At 41.1% G+C, this 20547-nt stretch overlaps 1 protein-coding gene across 1 annotated transcript in view; it reads right to left on the bottom strand.

The window, feature by feature from the left end:
- Positions 1-20547, bottom strand: part of LOC111859612 (receptor-interacting serine/threonine-protein kinase 2-like) — a 37024-nt gene that overhangs the window by 13147 nt on the left and 3330 nt on the right. Inside the window, 10 exon segments of the mRNA XM_023842433.2 lie at positions 1576-1984; positions 6280-6671; positions 6974-7144; positions 12137-12227; positions 14685-14783; positions 15862-15947; positions 16297-16458; positions 17306-17355; positions 19172-19329; positions 19950-20105. Of these exon segments, the coding sequence (XP_023698201.2) occupies positions 1576-1984; positions 6280-6671; positions 6974-7144; positions 12137-12227; positions 14685-14783; positions 15862-15947; positions 16297-16458; positions 17306-17355; positions 19172-19329; positions 19950-20105 (1774 nt within the window).

The raw sequence follows: 20547 nt of genomic DNA, 5'->3' as shown, positions 1-20547 counted from the left end.
CCTACAGAAAAACCATGCTGTTGTACCCTTGAGTAGAGCATTTCACCTAAAAAAACATCCACGTCAATAAGAAAAACGTGACATACGTATGTAGCACTGTAACAAGCAGTTATACTGTGCAATGCAGAACAGCCCCGACAGCATGACTGTTAGAGACAAAACAGATGATTCACGTTAAACGTAATACAGCATGATATCATTTAAGAAAAGTCATCAACATGGAGGAACACTTCTGGACGGGGGTCCTCACAGTAGCACCTTCTAAGAAAAAGGCAACATGATGGTTTTATTTTGTTCCTAAATATTAATAACTATAAAAACGTGCCATGCTACCAGTGACAGAGCTCTGGATTAGAGCCCCATGCCCAACACTAACAGACTAACAGTCTTTTTACAAAGCGGGCTGAAGCGTGAACGTCTGTCCCAACCCTGGAAGGACAGTCTGTGCTCCTGGGAGGAAAAGCAGCTAGGGAATGCCGTAGCCAGCCAGAGACCGAGAGCTGGGTGAGCAAGCAGCTGCTGCTTCCTGTGTCTGATTCCAGCCTCTGCTTCCTGTCGCAATCCGTGAGGCTACAGGGCCACTCAAAGCAGAACCGCAGCATTTGCTAATGCTACACTTCAAGCTAGCATGACGCAGCACTAATTTACAGTACTCAGTGTATATGTGTGTGTATTATATTATATATATATATATGCACCCTGAAATGTAAGGTGATTTACTATTTATTTATTTGTTATTACCACTAATGTAATATTTAAATTATATACATTTAAGATGGGGAATTACATTACACTGCATTTATTTAGCAGATGAATTTTGTCCGAAATGATGCAGAAGTGAGGCAGATAGCACATTACACACATGCAGCTAGGCTGAGCTTCCAGTGAATGACCATTAAGAAGAACATGCCAGCACCAGTACAAGAACTATGCATTATGCTACAAACATAGCAGGAACTTAATAGAGCTCGTCAATCACAGACAAGTGCAAAAACCATATTCATGATAAGCAAGAATTACTGTAAAAGGGGATTTCTTTCGACGTTTAAAAGGCACATTATGGTCAGCTAAGTTGGGTGCTGCCCCCAGCCACAAGCTGTTACTTCTTCATTCCACTTTTAGTCAGAGGAAGGTGGCATTAAACAAAGGGTTGCTTGCCATAATACCAAGTGATGCCATATCCGCTGGGTGGAGCCCACAACTCGTACGCAGGGGGAATTTTCCGGGGGGCTTTGACATGCATATACTTACACACATGAAAACAGCTAGTCATTCTGAACACTGACTCTGCCCCAGTCTCATCACAGACTAGCACAGCAAGCTCTCTTTGTTTTCATCAGGTCTGGCAGTATACCACTCCTTTTTAAATTCAGCCATATCCACTTGAGGAACAAATTAGGCCATATTTTTACAACGGTCCTCCTGTTGTTTAAGTTCAGCCAATGGTTTCATGCAGAACATGGAAAAGCCTGCTGTTAGACAGGCGACTTGGCTGTCAAACTAGCCTTATATACACGTCTGACCGGCATGTGTGGGTATGCGTGTCCAGCCACATTTATGAAAATCGATGCTTACAGATGCAGGCAGCTGCGATGAGCCTTACAGCGTCGTAGGGGGGCTGGCAGGTGGGGTAGAGACCTTCAACCAGGTAATTGGCAAAGGTGAGGGCAATGACAGCCTGGCTGGCCGGCTCGATGAGAAGGATGGATGTCCACAGACGGATGAAGGCCAGAAACCCGCCAAAAGACTCCAGGATGTAGGCGTAACTTGCGCCTGACTTGATGATGGTGGTGCCCAGCTCAGCATAGCAAAGTGCCCCGAACATGGAGAATATGCCCCCTAGCGCCCATATGAGCAGTGCCAGGCCATAAGAGGTACTGAACATCAGCACCCCTTTGGGAGACACAAAAATGCCCGAGCCAATCATGTTGCCCACAATGAGGCAAACGCCGTTTACCAGGGAAATCTCCTTTTTCATCTGCATCTTGAGCCCTGTGCCAGATGGGGCTTTCAGGTTCAGGGACGACTCAGATTGGGTCTGAGACCCGCCGCACACATCCTGGGGCCAGGCTTTCATGGCGACCACCTTCTGCCTACTTCCAAATGTAGGGACATGAGGGAAGAACCCCTGATTACAGCTGAAGAGAGAGCAGGGTCAAGGAGGCAAACAGATTAAGGTTAAAGGTCAGCTTGGCAGGGAACACAAGAAAAAGTGTATGACTACCTGCGACTTGAGGTCATGCGAGCTTTTTACGACACCAATATTTATACATTTACCAGAGTCATTTATCAGAAAAAAAAACTACTGGATCAAATCCCTACATTAAACAAAACTGTTGCTTAATATATTGCCCATTGAAATACTGAAAAGGCAATTCTACTTACCCAGTAAAATATCCAAATTTGCAAGACAGTAGATGTGAGGCTAATCCCTGATAAGAGGTAAGACATTCTCAAACTTTCTAGAACAGAGAAACAGGTAAAGCTTGGGAAGTGTAAACAGTGTTGCAATGCCTCTGAAAGGAGATACAAGTGTCCCCTCTCTCATCTACTAACATCTCTATTTTTGGCACTGGCCACTCAGAAGCGAGAACCTCTATTCCAGGAAAGATGCCAAAATTGGCTTAAGAGGACAGCCTTCCATTGCTTTGTCGTCAGTACCAGCTGAAACAGGCCTATTAGATTAGAGTACACCTAAGCACGGACAGGGTTCATAAATACAAACCAGTTTAAGGATCCATTCCTGAAAGTATCATCGGTCAGACCCAAACAAAATTATAGTTTACTTTGTAAACAGAAAATACAGGAAGTGTGTGAACTAAACCTGAAAAGATGGCTTTCCAATAGCCAACCTTAATTCAACTATGTTGACAACTTCAGAATACCTATCACTTATTTGAGGAAAAAAAACATTTGATTTGAACGATATTGAATGATTTGAACATTTGAATGGTAAACACGTGATCAGAATTTCGATAGGCTCAGAAGTCATACAGGGTAGCAGATCGATAGCATGATCAGAAAACTTCAAAAATATTCAACGAGGTACATGTAAACAAAATGTTTATTTTATTTAGCAACCTATCCATTCAATGCAGGCCCATGTCTACATTACTGTGATAAAGTTTCAAAATGTAGCTACAGAGGACAGTGAATGAACAAGTCACATTTCAAATCTGTCGGAACATGAGGATATAAAACTGAAAATCACATTGACACGGGGTATTCTGTTTGGTCCATGGTATTGGCTACATTATTATTATAATTTTTTTCCCCTTTAGTCATTCTTAAGATGTGAAAAACTAAATGCAACGAGAACCCAGAGAGTAAGATTAAAAAGCACAGGTAATGCAAACCAGCTATTTGGAAAAATGGCAATGTCAGTAGTGCAAAGCAGCAGACATCACAAAATCATCTAGAAGGTATTCTCTGGTTTAGCCAGAGCTGCAAATTGGCACATTGATTCAAGTGGGAAAGAAGGATGAGGAGGAAAAGGAGAAAAAAGCATTTGTTCTTACTCTATGACATGTGGAATTATTAACTACTGTTTACTGCACAAAAAGAGACAGTAATTAACAAGGTTAAAGGATCCAGATGTCTGCTATTATGTGACCACATATTGGGTTTTAAGCCCTCAGCGAAGGAAGATAATATATAAGCCCTGCACACGAAAGAAATCCTCCAACACCATTAAGCTAATCTTAGTTCTTTAGACTGCATACACATATGCTAAAATAAACATGGGAGAGAGGGACTTGCACAGAGAAATCGTTTTGCCACAGTTTCAGAAAAAGTACAGTTTCAGTGCTGTACTAGTCATTAGACTTCTCCGACTCCCACCCTGCTGAAAACAACTTAGGGTCATATTTTGTTCTGCTCTTTGGAAGTGTAAAGCCATTTGCAAAGCCTAGATATTCTATACGTTTGAGCCACCACACATTTGAGACTTCAATATAATACAATATAAAACCATTAATTTGTCAGCGATTTGTTTGTAACATCTCATTTTCTCATAAAGGAAAGGATATTATTAAAGGTAAAATGAATAGGTCAGCTGTACAGTGAACAAACATCACAAAGAGAAGGGAAAAAAAAAAAAACAGTTCATGTTCTTACAATTGTTCACAAATACTGTGTCTTCATAACAATCATAATTCAGAATTAACCCCAGCATGCACAGAATCTACTGACAAAAACTTCAGAGTAGCACCAAGTAAGGCAGTGAACACTCAGCTGAGTGAAAATATCCATCACCAAGTATCATTAACAGCCCATTACTTGTATTCAGTGAATTAATCCACTGCACAGTGAATTAATCCACTACTGCCAGGAAGCATTTGAAATAGGTTTTGTAACGCCAGTGGAATGTACAGTGAGCTATATACCTTAATCACAAACTGTGTTACTCATTAGCTTACTGCATCATGGGACAATGTGAAGTCTCTCACACAGTGACTGTTTGTCCTAAACTTCCTCTGTTAGCAAAAGTGTATAAGGCTCACCAAGCATTTCAATTGCTAACATGGACTGGGTCAACACTGTTTTACCATCCATCAATCCACCCATCCATCCATACTGCTTATCCAGTAGAAGTTCACAGCAAGCTCAGAAGCACAGGACAATCTGGACAGGATGCTAATCCATCACAGGGTGGACGCATGTGCAAATAAACACACACACACAGACACACACACACACACACACACACATACATACACAGACACAGACACACTTTAGAGACATTAATTGGTCTAAATGCTTGTTTTGGAAGAACACGCCAACACTACTTATACTGAACTGGAAGTTGAAATCACAACCAATCGAAACCAGCTGTAAAACTCAGTGTTACACAATGTGCCACCTCCCTGCTAAACAATTATTAAACATGAGGTTTCAGAAAACTAACTTCAGTAAAAAGTACACACTTTCACAGCCAGGCAAAAATAAACAGATGGATACAGCTCTCCGTTAAAACTCAAGGCAAAGAAGCAGGAAAATCCACATGCAGAAAGGCATTCAAAGGTCTTACTCTCCCTTTCAGTTACAATAAACATTACAAAACAGTCAGATAATAAAACCCAACCTACAAGTTTACCTAAGGCTTTCAAATATAATTAAGAAGAAAAAAAAAAAATATATATATAATTTTGCTAGTGATATGAAGAATAAAACGTTTTAAATCGACCCCCCCGCCCCACCCACATACAACCAAAACTAAAAGTGTTTTCTGTGAAACACCGCACTTCCCTCACAATCAAAATTCTTCATTGTCAAATGACCAACGTTCATTTTGTCAGAAATAAAAGATGTTCAACTTCTAAGATATTGACATAATGTAAGCCATGTGTGAAACTTTACTATTACGCAAACAGGAAAGTTACATAAGGGGACAGTCAAAAGAACTTTCCGAAGACTGAAGACCTCTAAGATTGTGTACTGAGCAGTTGATTCACCCACAAGAAATTCTGCATGTGGTAAATTGCATATGGCATAGACACGAACTGCAAAAACTTAATGAGCCATGTAGATATCCCTCCAACAATTTTCGATACCAATCATTCAGTATAGGCTCACCCTGAAGCACAGAGAACAAGACAGGGGATACCCCGGGCAGAATGGCAAGGACATTCATAAGTCCACTATCACAAAATGGGCAATACAGAGATGCCAATTCACCCAAACAACATGTTTTCAGACTGTGGGAGGAACCTGCACAGTAACGCAGAACATGCAGAACATACAGACAGACACACAGGCACATATACAGAAGGGATGGTGTCACACCACAGTGTTGATCAAATGCTGATGATTTGCCACAGCGATGCTGCAGAACGTTGAACTGCAACAATACTCTACATCTCATAAGTCAATCATGCTTATTTCTGACAAACAGTAGGTTGGCGGTATTGTTCAGCAGCGCATATAATGCGACGAACCTTTCCAGTTTTCAGTTTATGAGAAGTACGGCTGTACGGGGAGCATAGATTAGGATGTTCTTTTGCTGCAAGGTGCACTACATCCGAGGAAAAGGCAATGAAATAAAGCAACTGGATCTCTAAGCTTGGTCATGTTGAACTGCTAATGTCTAAAACAACCTCAGTGGATAGGAACCCATTTAAAAGGAACACATTTATAGACTGTAGCATTGCTCTTAGTCTTTGGGAAGGGCGTGGATGATCATCAAGGTGAGGCAAATATGGTCCCAGAGCTTAAATACTGAGTCCAGGGCTGCTGGTATGGATGGGAAGTCAAAAAGCCATCCTTCAATATGACAACCACTGAGTCTTGTGGTGAGGTTTAAAATATGTTGTGTGTGTTTAAGCTGGATGTCAGAAGGGGAGCACTTGGGGTGGGGCTGGCTGAGGACATCTCAGGAAAGGGCTGCAAGCCGGCCTGCCGGTTCTCCTGAAGTTTCTGCACAACCACACGGCAGAATTCCTCACTCTGCCGGTCGCTGGTGTCCAACAGTTGGCGCACCTTGGCAGTACGTGTGGGCTTGTTGGAGATCAGCTCGTAGTCCTCTCGCATCAGCAGGTCACGTGCCAACAGAGCATCGAGGCTCTGATTCAGGCACGCCTCTGTCATCTGCCGTATGATCTCCTCTCGCCGTGCCTGCACCCACTGCGCAACAAGGCCCTGTGCCACAAGTGGGCTGAAGGGCTGGGAGACGGCTGAGACATGAACAAACAAATGGCGACAAATTACTGACTTTCTCTTGTAGCGGTTATATCTCACAGCTGAAGGGTCAGACTTGGAGATGAGTTACTTCTACTCAAGATCATACATTAAACATGAAATCAAAGGTTATGACAGATGTGCAAAATTGAAAAACCATAGGAAAGTTAAATTACTAGTAGGTGGAGATTAAGGGGTGGGTACTTTATAAAGGCCCCGCCCATATAGTTTCACTATAAATGCAATATGCCAAAGCGCACACTTTACTCAGTCTGTCCAAGTAAGGAAAGGGTCATACCTTGGTAACGGGGTTCACAAGTGCTCTCTGGGATGCTGGGCTTGCAGGGGATGTTGAACTTAGAGGTAGGTTGGGTACTCTGGCTGTACTTCACATTGTCCTCAAGGCTGGGCACCACCAGTGGCTTCGGGGGGTCAGGGAATGGGGTCGTCATAGAATCTGTGTTGACGTCTAAGAAATTTAAAACATTTGTTTTTATAAAAAGACTGAAAAACCCATTTGCCCATTTTCCAACAATTTTACTAATTTTTCCACATAATACAGAAGTTTAAATAGAGACTGATGGATGACGAAGTGGACTTTCTCATTTCTTTGCTGCATATGGCAAAGACGCAAACTTCAGTTAATTCCATAATTAAATTAATATAAAAAAGGGTTAGCAGTTTGACCAAATAATCAGCCTTGATCTAACCTGATCGCCCAATAACCTGTTTTCTATATTTGGTGTAGGGTTGCAGGGGGCATGGCACATCGCAGAAGCACAAGGCAGAAGACATGCTGGATTGAACGCCAACCCATCACAGGGCACATGCTCAAGACACACAATCACGGACTAAGGGCAGTTTAGGGTCACCAGCGGGCTAAAGCTCATGCTTTTGGACTGCAGGAGGAAACATACAAAAACCTGCACTGAATGTATTGACACACTGTAAGGTCAGTATTAGATAATATTCTATAGGGCTCAAAAATAAAAAAGTAAGGTACATTATTTATATTGTGCTTCTAAAAACACTACACTGCACAGTAACAACCTGATACAAGTTCAAATATGGACCAGGAAGGTTTTCAGTGAGGGGAATCAGAATGAATGATGGATTTGACCTGAGGTTCATGCTATAGAACAATAAGACAAATCAAAATAGCAAGTCTATATAAAAACGGGAGAACAGCGTTCCGAATGGTCATAATTCAGACATCAAAAGTTCAATCTGCCTTTTGCTTGCTTGAAAATATTAGACAAAGTAACAAGTAACAAGCCCATATAAATTTCAGTACTTTTAAGATTTATATTGTGCGTTACTGTTTTATAATTAATATACTTATGTTCTTTCTTAAGCTGCCAGCTTTGTGTTTAAGGGTTGGCATACATGAGGAATTTTAGACCAATTTCAAATCTCCTATTTTAGCAATAATTATTTTTTTTTTTTTAACTGAAATACTAAATCAGAAATGTTTCAATCAGGTTTTGGGCACCACAGCACAGCCCTGTTAAAATTAGCATACAATGACAGAGACAAGCCTACAGTTCTGTTGCTACTTGACCTGAATGCTGCTTTTGATACTGTGGATTACCAGATTCTTTTAGATGGATTTAGACAGATTAACGGACCATGTTAGCCCCTGTGGAATTGCTTTTAACTGGTTTACCTCCAGCCTTTGCGGAAGAAAATTTTTTGTATCTATAAATGACCAGTCCTCCCAACACTATGATGTCACCTGCGGGGTTCTACAAGGATCAATTTTAGAACCATTATTTTTTAATTTACATAAGTTTCCCTTGGGTAGTGTCATTAGGGGGCACGGTATCTCATTCCACACCTAAGATGATGACACTCAGCTCTAGGTGGCTGTCGCTTCTGATGGCAGTGGGCCAACTGACTCACTTTTAAACCATATTTTAGACATAAAGGCTTACATATCACAGAATTTTCAGTAACACTTTACTTGACGGGGCACAAAAACTCAGTTACTACTGAAGTACAAATTATGAACAAATTATGTACAGATATAGTTGCTACTTGAGATAAAAGATAAGTCACGATTCATTAATGATGAACAGACATGAGATCATTATTCCACTTATTCATTACTCGTTCCTTCAGTAGTTCAGAAAGATTTACCAAATTAACAGATGCAACTGCCTGGGATGAATGATGCATCATGATTCATTAATGATTAACAAATATGACATCGCTATTTAACTTGTGTTATTCATGACTTGTTCCTTCAGTAATTCACAAAGGTTTACAGAAGCAACACATATACAACCCCAAATCAGAAAAAAGTTGGGATGGTATGGAAAATGCAAATAAAAAATAATAACAATAATTAAAAGAAAAGAAAACAGTGATTCTGAAATTTACTTTGACTTTTATTTCATTGCAAACAGTATGAACCCAAGATATTTCTTGTTTTGTTTGGTCAACTTCATTTCATTTGTTAATATATCCATTCCTGCATTTTCCATACCATCCGAACTTTTTCTGATTTTGGGTTGTAGTAACACCCCACATGCTACTATTCTAATAAATGATGACAAAAATACACTTGCTGTTGAACACCAAGCAAAGACCACTTCTTTTCTTGCGGTCATCTGGACCTCAGTCTCATCCATACTGCAAATACTCTGAGGTCCTAACTTATTGTCAGCATCTGTTTTTTGAACATCATCACAGAAATCGTTCACGATGAATCGATTCTGTCCACATCCACGACCATACGACGATGTTTCTGATGTACGCAATGAAAGCCCTTGATGCCTGGACATAAACAAATGAAACCAATCCTTGCCAACAATTTCACGTATCCTTGCATTTTTTCCAAATCTACCAGAAACACCAATTTTTGAAGCACACTGGTACGCTGCTCTTTGGACATCAGCACTTGTTAATGGGAAACCAACATTCTGCAATCGAATAATACGGGTAGGTTCATCTTCCTCATCAGGACTGAATATTGTTTTCGGACCGGTACATTGCTTGGCATCAATTCTCTGTTGTATGTATAGTCTGCCAGTGTTTTCCTCTGTATCCAGGATGCAGATGCAGCCGACCTGACTGATGGCCCATTTTTAACTGCAGCAGTAGCATTCATTAGAGACTCTTCACTCCATCCTCCATGCCTGCCCATAACTACCATTTCTAAATACAACTACAAATCAGACAAACAAGATCAGGTTGAGCGAAAAGCCCCCACAATGTGGCTCAACAGCTTAGAGCAAAAATGATTCAAAATAGGACTATAAGTAAATAAACTTAATATTTGCTCTAGTTTACTCACACATATTACGATACAATACAAGGATCCTAATATCTTGCAGCAACAGGTGTAGTTTAAAACTCTAGGATAAATTCATATCTTTGGATAAATTCACCATGGTGTGGCAAAAATGACCGCTAAGCAGGATAGTTATATAGGATGCTTGGAAACCACTATAATGCTTAACATATTTTTTTAATTGTTCAAGAAATTGCAACGTCATTTTAGCCGTTTTACTTGGATGGCGTCTTGAAAAAGGCCACCATAGTGAAAAGCCCTCTGTGAGGAGCAGCGAGGCAGGCAGAGAGAAAAGCCCTCTGTGAGGAGCAGCGAGGCAGGCAGAGAGAAAAGCCCTCTGTGAGGAGCAGCGAGGCAGGCAGAGAGAAAAGCCCTCTGTGAGGAGCAGCGAGGCAGGCAGAGAGAAAAGCGCTCTGTGAGGAGCAGCGAGGCAGGCAGAGAGAAAAGCCCTCTGTGAGGAGCAGCGAGGCAGGCAGAGAGAAAAGCCCTCTGTGAGGAGCAGCGAGGCAGGCAGAGAGAAAAGCCCTCTGTGAGGAGCAGCGAGGCAGGCAGAGAGAAAAGCCCTCTGTGAGGAGCAGCGAGGCAGGCAGAGAGAAAAGCCCTCTGTGAGGAGCAGCGAGGCAGGCAGAGAGAAAAGCCCAGTAAAAAACCGTACTGATGGTGTATTAGAAGTGTTACGCCCTATGACAAAAAAATATCATCGTATTAATTATTAAAACCAGATTTCGGTTTGCAGTCCATTCAATATGTCATCTTTCTCATGTTCTGTTTAAGGGGGATCCTAAGGGAATTTTAAGCATAAATAAATGTGGTCAAAATGCATGCCAGAGCCCCTTGGCCAGAGGTTCGAGTGATTGGATCATACTGCGTCTCAGTGGTACTTAGCGCTGTCCACTTTGGATCCAATCACCCAAGATGCATTTAAAAGCGTAAACAGGGCCTTAAAATCTTTACACTGCTGACCTGTTTGCTTTCCTTTTGATTGTAAAATTCTTGTATTAGTTTATGAGGCAGTACATGGCCTTGCACCAGACTACCTCTCAAATGCTCCTGTTCCCTTCTCCGCTGTTCTAAGGCAGAAAAACAACATTGAGTGAAGCTATTTTTAGCTACCATGCTCTTCCTGAGGATGAAAGGTGCTGAAAATATTGCGATTGTTAAAACATTAACTTGTCTGTTTAGTCTGGCAGTCTGGTGTTTATGTAACATTTTATATTCTTACGATTTTAGTATTTATACGTATTTTATTCTATTTTATTTAATTCTGGATTATTTCATTGTTCTATTTTTCCTTTTTACTATACATAAATTCAGTTCATAAATTCATTTTTTAATAATGTTGTGTCGTTCGCTTGTAAAGCACTTTGAATTGCATTTCAGTTGTTTGAAATATGGTATATAAAGTTTGTTTGGTTGATTGAGTGGTTGACTGATTGATTGAGAAGTGCAAAAAAGTTCAGGATGGATCCAGAACAATATGAAGTAGTGCAATGGGTGCAAGGATGCTAGAGAGGGGAGACAGAAAGCTCCAATGTCAGCTGAATAGGTACTGTAGCATCTTGTTTGTTAAACAAATTAAGTGTTGAAGTGTTGAAGATTGTGTTTCATCGTTGCTGCCTTAAAATAACTAGACAGCAAAATATCAGAAAATCAGTAAAATCAAGCATCTGTTTGGTTGGAGATATGGTCCATCCCTCCATCCATCCATCCGTCCATCAATCCATCCATCCTACTCAGGGTCATGGGGGGCCTGAAGAGAATTCTAAATAGCACAGACCCCAAGTTAGGGGACGAGACCTGGATGGGATGCCATCCATTGCAGGACACGCCAAAATACATACTATGCATAAATCCGAAACAGCGATTAACCTGACTGCATACCTGCAGGAAGAAACTGAAATTCCCGAAGAAAACCTACACCACATAGATACAAACTCCAAACACCAAGTGAAGGTGGGATTCAAACCCCCATCCCTGCAGGTGGGAGGCAACAGGGGCACAAAGTATGCCGATGGACAATTCAGATATAAAAACATGGAAGAGAGAACATTTTTCCACTACACAGTATGGAGACTATATTCTAGTCTGCCTAACATATTGCTTGTTATCAAAGACAGACTGAAGAGAAGCGTGTGATTTAATAGGACTGAAATGGAAGGGTCATGCCTTTTTCGGGTGGGTCGCTGATGGTGAGGAAGTGTGGCCGGTCAGGTTCTTGAGAGGAGTAAGATCCAGAGCCTGAAGCGGAGCTTGTGTCCTGGCATTAAACATACACAGAAAAAGGGATTAAGAGTCAAGGTCACCAACTGAAAACTGCCACAACAACAAGCATCCAAATTAAAAAAATTAATAAATAAACACACAAGAGCCACTTCACAGAGCTGTGGGACAACATATGAAAAACGTGAGCTATTCAGTTAGCCACTAACCTTGCTAAACTGAGAACATGCAAATAATCAGCACTGTATTACATTCAACGCTTCTTTGAAAGGTGCTACTTTGCATAACTGGAAATCAGTTCAAATCTGTTACAAACACAGAATGTTGTCAAAATACCACAGCATATGGCCCTGCATAGTATTTTTAAACCGTTATGTTGCAAGTTCTCATGTAAAGATGGCATGGCAAAGCTTATATAAACCACACATTGTTCCTGATTAAGCTGCTATTTTCAAGTCGAAGGACGTCTGACATCAAACCTGTTGAACAAGACTGCCCTGTTTGTGCAGCTCGTTCTGGGTCACTGCTTGTGCCACTGAGGAATGTCCGTTTTACTTTTACTTTTTATTTAGTTCAGTATAAGTTTCTATTGCATATTTAAGTACAAGAGCCTCTAGCTCCATCCATCCATTCATCCATTTTCTGAAATGGCTTGTCCTATTCAGGGTTACAGGGGGCCTTGGAGTCAACTCTGGAGGCTACGGGCGCAAGGCAGGTAACAACCCAGGATGGGGCACCAACCCATCACAGGGCACCAACCCAGGATGGGGCATCAACCCATCACAGGGCACCAACCCAGGATGGGGCACCAACCCATCACAGGGCACCAACCCATCACAGGGCACCAACCCAGGATGGGGCACCAGGATGGTAACTCCAATCAGCCTCAGCATGCTTTTAGACTATGGGGGAAAACCAGATCACGCAGGGGAAACCCCACGGCAACACAGGAAGAACATCAAACTCTACACACATGGAATCCCAGTGGAGTCTCAAACCCAGGTCCCAGAGGCGTAAGGTGACAGTGCCAACCACTGCACACTGCACTACCCAAATAGCTGGAAATCAGGTGTATAAATGCCATTGAATCTAAGAAAGAATTTATATCTAAGGAGAACAGGTGACCACAACAATCTGAGATTGTATTATTCGCTCCCACCACCTCAAGTCCAGTGGGCTTTAACATACGACCAAGTCCAGTGGGCTTTAACATACAACCCATATGCAAGTACAGTGGTACCTCAGCTCATGAACTTAATTCGTTTAAGGACTCGGTTCGCGACCCGAAAAGTTCGCAACCTGAATCAAGTTTTCCCATTTAAAATTATGTAAATACAAATAATTCGTTCAAATAATACATTTACGAAAGGCGGACCAATACACAACTGAGCATACGCTTGTTGGCGGACTGGTCGCTCGAAAGATGCCAAAACATGGAAAAGAACCACAAAACATCCCCTCAAAAAAATAAACAATTAGCAGTAAAAGAGTATCAAAAACAATACAGTAATTTAAAAAATGTGATTTTTGTTTACTGTACTTTATTTTCATATGCCTAAAATTTTTATGTACATTTCGTGATGCCACGCGTTTTATGACGATGAACTTCTTTGTTTGCACTGTAAACAAACAATATGCAGTTGCCACTATGTGTGAATGGAGAATATAACACTTAAATAGGACCCACTTAATTTATGTTATTAATGAAGAACTGTAATTTTATGTATAGATTTGTGACTGTTAAAAACCATCACAAACATGTCTATCAATCACTGAAAGGTACCGCTATAACAGAACGTTCTGTCTTTCTCTATTTTTTTCTTTTTTCAGATATTCGACCTCTGAAGAGCCATAGTAAAGACATACATCTACAACAAGTTTTTTATACATTCCACAACCGTTCTTGGGCATAATCTACACTTCTTCATGTTTCATGTGGTTCTTTGGGGCGCTTATGGGAGATGTTTGCGTGTTCGCAGCCTGAAACACGGTTCGCGAACCGGTACAAAAAATTTTTCAAACATCCGGTTCGTAACCCGATTTGCTCGTGAACAGGACTGTTCATGGGTTCGCGGTACCACTGTATACAGAGGCATGAAATAGTGTTCCCCCTGCACCATGGTGCAACATACACAGCATTGATAGGGAGAGGGTTTTACAATGCTTAAAGGACAAAACACAGGACAAATGGTTTATATACATAGTGCAATGTGAAAGTAAATAAAAACTGCAGCAGCAAAAAAATATAATGCCAGTTGACTGACAATAATTAAGTAAATAATAAGCTAAAGTGACCAGTGCCAGTTGAGAGGAGGTGTAAGTATTCCTGGGAACAGATAGGTGGCGAGGAGGCTAGCAGGGTGCGGAGTGTCCTTATAGCCACGGGGAAGAAGCTCAAGATGGAGCAAAACTTTTTTCTCCATCCCCCACCTGACCCCAATTAAACTGGAAAAAGACACGTGAGCCAGATGAAATCCTGCATCCTTCGACTAACCTGCCAAGGAGCATTGTTATCTTTTAACGAGTCCAGCGGCTTCTCTCTCGTCTCAATTTTCAGCGGAGTCGTGGTGTGGCTGCCCATCTTCAGCAGCATCTCAAAGGGGAACAGCCAGGGTCACAGTGTCAGTCATGCAGTCAGTTAGCTGATGATTTTACATCCTCTGCCTTTACTCCTCTGCCTTTTTCTTAATTTCCACAGCTGGACATATTCCTGGAGCATTCCAGGATGCTATAGCATATGCTTTCTTGAACTCTAAATTATAACCTTTAAATTACAAGTCAGGGTACACAATGCTGCTTTCTACCATTGTTCAGGCCAAAAAAATCCCTCTTCATTGCATTCATTTGTTATAAGATTATAAGGGAGATATTAGCACAATAAATCAATTGATATTACTGCTTTTAACACTGATTTGTGTATATGCCTAATTTGCCAACAAAGGCAACAATAAATGACATCAGATTTCTCATTAAAACGTAATGATTCAAAGGATTTTTATAACACGACGAGTTAAGGAAAAGGGGAAGCTGACAGGCCCAGTGTCAAATAAAGGCAAATTCAAAAGTGTTAAAGAATACAATTAAATTTTAAACATTCAGATGTTGGAAAATAGCTAAAAACAAGTGAGCAACAGCAGAGACTAATGTAGCCAATTACAATTTCTTGAAGGAAGGAAATGTGGGTTTGCAGTGTCTAGCTAGCAGAATACAAAATAAGCATTTCAGTCACTGCAAAATGTGTCAAAGATCATAGTTCAACTTCATTCTTAAACGGCATCATTTCCCATATCAACCACGGAGACACAACCTTTAAGGGTTTCCTAATAGGGTATTTGAAAACAGCCATTACTCCTTTGAATGCTGATACCCTGCGTCTCATATCCCAGATTCATCCAAAAAGTGTGACAATGTTACAGAACTCATTCCTTGTACCCTACAGTACTCTTGATTTCAACTTCTGCTACTACAAATGATCAAACTCCCGTTGGGAATCTATCAATAAACAAAACACCTCTTAGTGTTTCTTTCTCCCGTACCCAAATATGACTCTTCTAATCTCAATGTGATAATGCCTAGTGTGACCTCAATCTGAATGGTGCAAAAAAATATATATCCTGATTTTGAGCAATGAGTCTACAGTAGCCAAGTGCCTAGATACATGAAATTCATACCTTGGATCTCATCACCTCTAGTACAGCCTCCAGAAGTTCAATCTCATCAAATCTGCGCAGCATGGGCTCAAGTTCAATAAGACATTCTACAGGGAAGACAGGAAACAGTGGTATGGGGACAATGTTCATATATATATATGAGAGGACTAGTCTGAATTATGCCATCTACACTTTGACCAGGAGATACAGAGCTGTAAAACATAGCCCACTCTGTCCCAAAACAGGTTGTTTGCTAGCATGAGAACAAGGATTAGATTAGTAGTAAGAAGAATGACATGAAGGATAAGTCTAAGCAGCCAAAGGAATTGTTATTATTGACTAACAGGATAGATTTAATTAATATTGCAACAAAACTTAAATGCAAGCTCAGCTTAGCTGAAAAACTGGGATTGCATGGCGTTCCAAAAAGGACAGTGGTGGGGAAGTGGCACTCACTAAGAAACGATGGACGCTCGTCAGGGTTGGAGGTCCAGCCACAAGTCATGAGGTTGATGAGTATCTCTCTGCTCGGGATATCTCCAGGTAGGCTGTCCAAGCTCGTGTCTGGACGGATGCCGCGCAGAACACTGAACATGATCTGCATGGGATTTACCGCCTCTACCCAAGAATCACAATACACATCATTAGCTGTCAGGACATGCAAACACATAACTATACCAGCTGTTGGGTTTATTGTGAGTCCGGCATCTACACTAGTCACTAGAGCAGTGGTTCCCAAACTTGTTTTTTTTTTTTTTTAGTTTAAGTCTGCAAGTTGTTGCTTCATTAATCGTGGGTTGAAACCATATCAAGAGCAGCAAGAAGAATTAATTTCTCTGCAAACGTGTTCTGTGGAGTGAGGAATCACGTTTCCCTGCCTGGCTGTCTGATGGATGAGTCTGGGTTTGGCAGAAGCCAGGAGAAATGGAAAGTTTGGTTGAACAGGGATAATGGTTTGCAGTTGTTTTTCAGGGGTTGTGCTAGACCCCTTAGTTCCAGTGAAGGGAAATCTTAATGCTTTAGCATTTTGGACAGTTCTGTGTTATCCAGATTGTTGGAACAGTTTGGGGAAGGCCCTTTTCTGTTCCAGCATGACTGTGCCCCAGTGCACAAAGTAAGATCCATAGAGACTGGTTGGGTGAGTTTGGTGTGGAAGACCTTGACTGGCCTGCACAGAGCCCTGACCTCAACCCCATCAAATACTTCAATTAAATACGAAGACTACGAGGTTGTCCTTTCACGTCCAATTTCAGTGTCTGACCTCATAAATGCTCTTCTGAATGAATAGGCAAAAATTCCCAAAGACTCACTCCATGATTTCGTGGAAAGAGAGGCAGCTGCAAAGTGGGGACCAACTCTATATAAGAATTAAAAATGGGATGTCATAAGTCCCTGTATGTGTCCCAATACTTATAGTTTGTGTGTGTGTGTGTGTGTGTGTGTATTTTAACAGGAAACCATGTACCTTCAAATGGTATCCGTCGAGACAGCACTTCCCACATGATGATTGCATAACTGAAATATACAAAACGTATTGACATCTGTAAGTTATTTAATGGACTTATGTCAGGTAATGGGCATTTCCAACTTTGCCGCGGAATTTCCTGTAATCGACTAGGGGATTAAGCATTCCCCTTCTTAAAATCAATCAAACAAACAAAAAAGAAAATAAACAAAAAAGCAGAGGTGGAAAGATCAGGTCCGCAAAGTCCTGACCAAGATTTTGTTTTCACCAACCAGTTGAGCATAAAGACTCACAGTCACAGAGTACTTAACTAGTTGGTTGGAGCAAAATTTTGGTCTGGATTTGTACTTCCTGGCCCGGAAATGTTCACCTCTTCAAATAAGCATATAAGGAAAACAAGAAAAAAAAAGTGCACAGCTCTTCCCAGAACCTCAATTACTCAACATATAAAAATGCTGAGGGCTACATGAGTCACTGCACTGAAAATCACAGCTACTGAAAAAGATTTTATTAAGCTAACAGGTAACAAAATGCTGGAAAAAGTTTGCATTTAAACAATTCATTGGATGAGCCCAATAATTAAAAGGAAGAGGAAGCTGAACGAATCTAAGTAATTAAGGAAATTACATCTGTTAGCTTCCTCTGTGGAGCACTGTTAAAATATAGACTGAAGACAGAAAATTCACTCTGCCTCAGAAATAGGGTGACCAGATAATCCATGTCAGGGAGGACACTGAGCTAGGACAGGAATTGTAAATTACCATTTCAATGAAACGGACCTGGATTTCACTTGAGCGCTGAGTTCTTGCTGTGTGCTGATTGGTCAGTCTCCTATAATCATGCATGTGTCACTAATGCTAATGTGAAACAGCTGGATGAGTCTTTCAGTCAAGGAAACAAACCAGTCAAAGCACAAGAAGAGCTGAACTAATTAGCCGAGCACAGGAGCCTTTCAGTTTGAAAGTAGTTTGTAAAACCTGAAGTAGCTCAAAGTGTCCTCCCTGACATATATTATCTGGTCACCCTACTCAGAAAGAATGTTTGTAGTCAAAGGGTGAGAACTCAAAGGGGTCAAGTTAGAATAATTTCAGATTTTTAAGCCTATATGTTAAATAACTGATTAACCAGTCGGCATAACCAGCCTATCCCAAGAAAACACTGGAAGCAAGATACACGCTGGGATAGAATTAAAGGTGCAGTTCACTTCAAAACTGAAAAAAATATATGTTTCAGTGGGGGGTTTAGTGCACTCCATTCATCTAGGCTGTTCTGCTGGGAGTTGCCTAGTTTTGTAGATATCAGCCATAGAAATGATGGCCATCTCTTGAATATAATGGCACTGAAAGGCATTCTTTCTGTGGATATTAAAGCGCCAAAAAAAGACATTTTAAAAATTCAACAGCCAATGTCTCATAAAAAAATCACGATCCGGATACTCAAGATAATCCACAGTGAGCAGTTTAATGTAGGAACTGTTTTCTTCGACCGAAGATATTGCTGGGGTGTTCGTGCTCGTACCGTCTGCACAGTGATGACTGGTGTGTAGAGTCGTGCACTTTTAAATGTGTTTTTTGGCGGTTTTAATCACCACAGAAAGAATGCCATTCACTCCCACCGTATTTGAGAGAAGCCCGGCATTTCTAATGCCAATATCTCCAAAACTAGGCAACTCCCAGCAGAACAACCAAGATGGATATACAGCACTAAAGCCCCTCTGAAACATATCTGTTTTCGTCTTTGGGGTGAACTGCCCCTTTAACTATTCAAACATACACCACTGGGACTGATTCAAAAATACTACCCTAGTGTGCCTAGCCCTATTAAAATCTAACTCGGGGAAAGCAGTGCTGCTGTAAAAGGCCTCACCTGTACATATCGTGTTTCACGTCAGCACGCCGGCTCTTGGAAGGCTCGTACTCCTCAGGCGGCATGTAAATGACCGTTCCCCCCATCTCTGGCCCCTTGGAGCCGGAAGTCTTGCTGATGGACAGCTGACGCCACTTTGAGAGCCCAAAATCTGCTATCTGTTAAGAAAAATCATCTCATTTATTTGCTCAGTATAAAACAAGGAAATGTTATAATGAACGTAAGAGAGTGCAGCGCAATAGGCGTACTGCTTGTTGGAGTCCACCTGGGATTCACACCCGTAAACCACCCTGCTCTCTCACTGCTGAGAGGATCCGCTCATCACACCTCACTGGAGCATCATAACCAGCCTTCCATAAACCCAGGACTCCCAGATGTGACTGACTAACACCACAATCTAACTGTAAACAGTTAAGGGACACCCACAGATTACATCTCCACCCTTCCAACACAGTGGATATCTGATCTGAAATTTGGGCTATGAGGCCCAGCTTCCATAAGAGAATCCACTGTGATATACAGAGGATAGCCCACTTAGCCCACTGAGCCACACGCTGACCCTTTGGGCAACTTAAACTGGGCAACTAGACAGTTCAGTTTCTGGGGTCACACAGGCCTTTCGGTTCATCTGTATGTAGCTGCATCATACAAATTAGCACAGACACAAAAGTCTTAAAACTTGATATGCAACTATGTATTGTACACCATCAAAAGGCCAATAAGTAGACAGTAATGGCAAGTGATCATAAATTGAATGCAGCATGAAAGTCCACCACACCTTTACATGAAACTCCCCATCCAGGAGGATGTTCTGTGTCTTCAGGTCATGGTGCAGCAGAGGAGGACTCATATTGTGCAGAAAGTTGACCCCCAGAGCGATCTCGTACAAGACACGCAAACGCAGAGACCATTCCAGGTGGGGATATAGGTTCTTCTGCAAATTAAAAGCAGAAAAAAAATGGCATTTTTCACTTAGCGGTTGCATCAATAAACAGAATAATAAAATCAGCTTTATCTCTTTATCTGGAGATATCCTGTTAGGTAACACAAGTAATAGTGTGACACAGTGGGAAAAAATGCATCTTTCACTTGAGGTATAACGTAATAAGACAAATTAGTATTAATCACATCCTTTCTTTCACAACACCTCCAAAACCATACTTAACCAAGAACTACTACTGTCTTAAAGCAGGAGGGATGTCAAATAGTAACTGAAAGGGCCTGATCCAAATTTTGAAGTTAATTGAAATATTTGCTACATGCAATCAACAGTTACAAATATGAACTTCGTAGTAAACATTACTCCTGCAATTTCTCTATTTAAATAAAACTGAACAATGATATACAAAAACTCTCTAAAGATGTAGAATTAAATC

The sequence above is a fragment of the Paramormyrops kingsleyae genome, chromosome 4 (assembly GCF_048594095.1).
Source record: "Paramormyrops kingsleyae isolate MSU_618 chromosome 4, PKINGS_0.4, whole genome shotgun sequence".
In the NCBI taxonomy this organism is placed as follows: Eukaryota; Metazoa; Chordata; class Actinopteri; order Osteoglossiformes; family Mormyridae; genus Paramormyrops; species Paramormyrops kingsleyae.
This window is presented reverse-complemented; position numbering and strand designations above follow the sequence as displayed.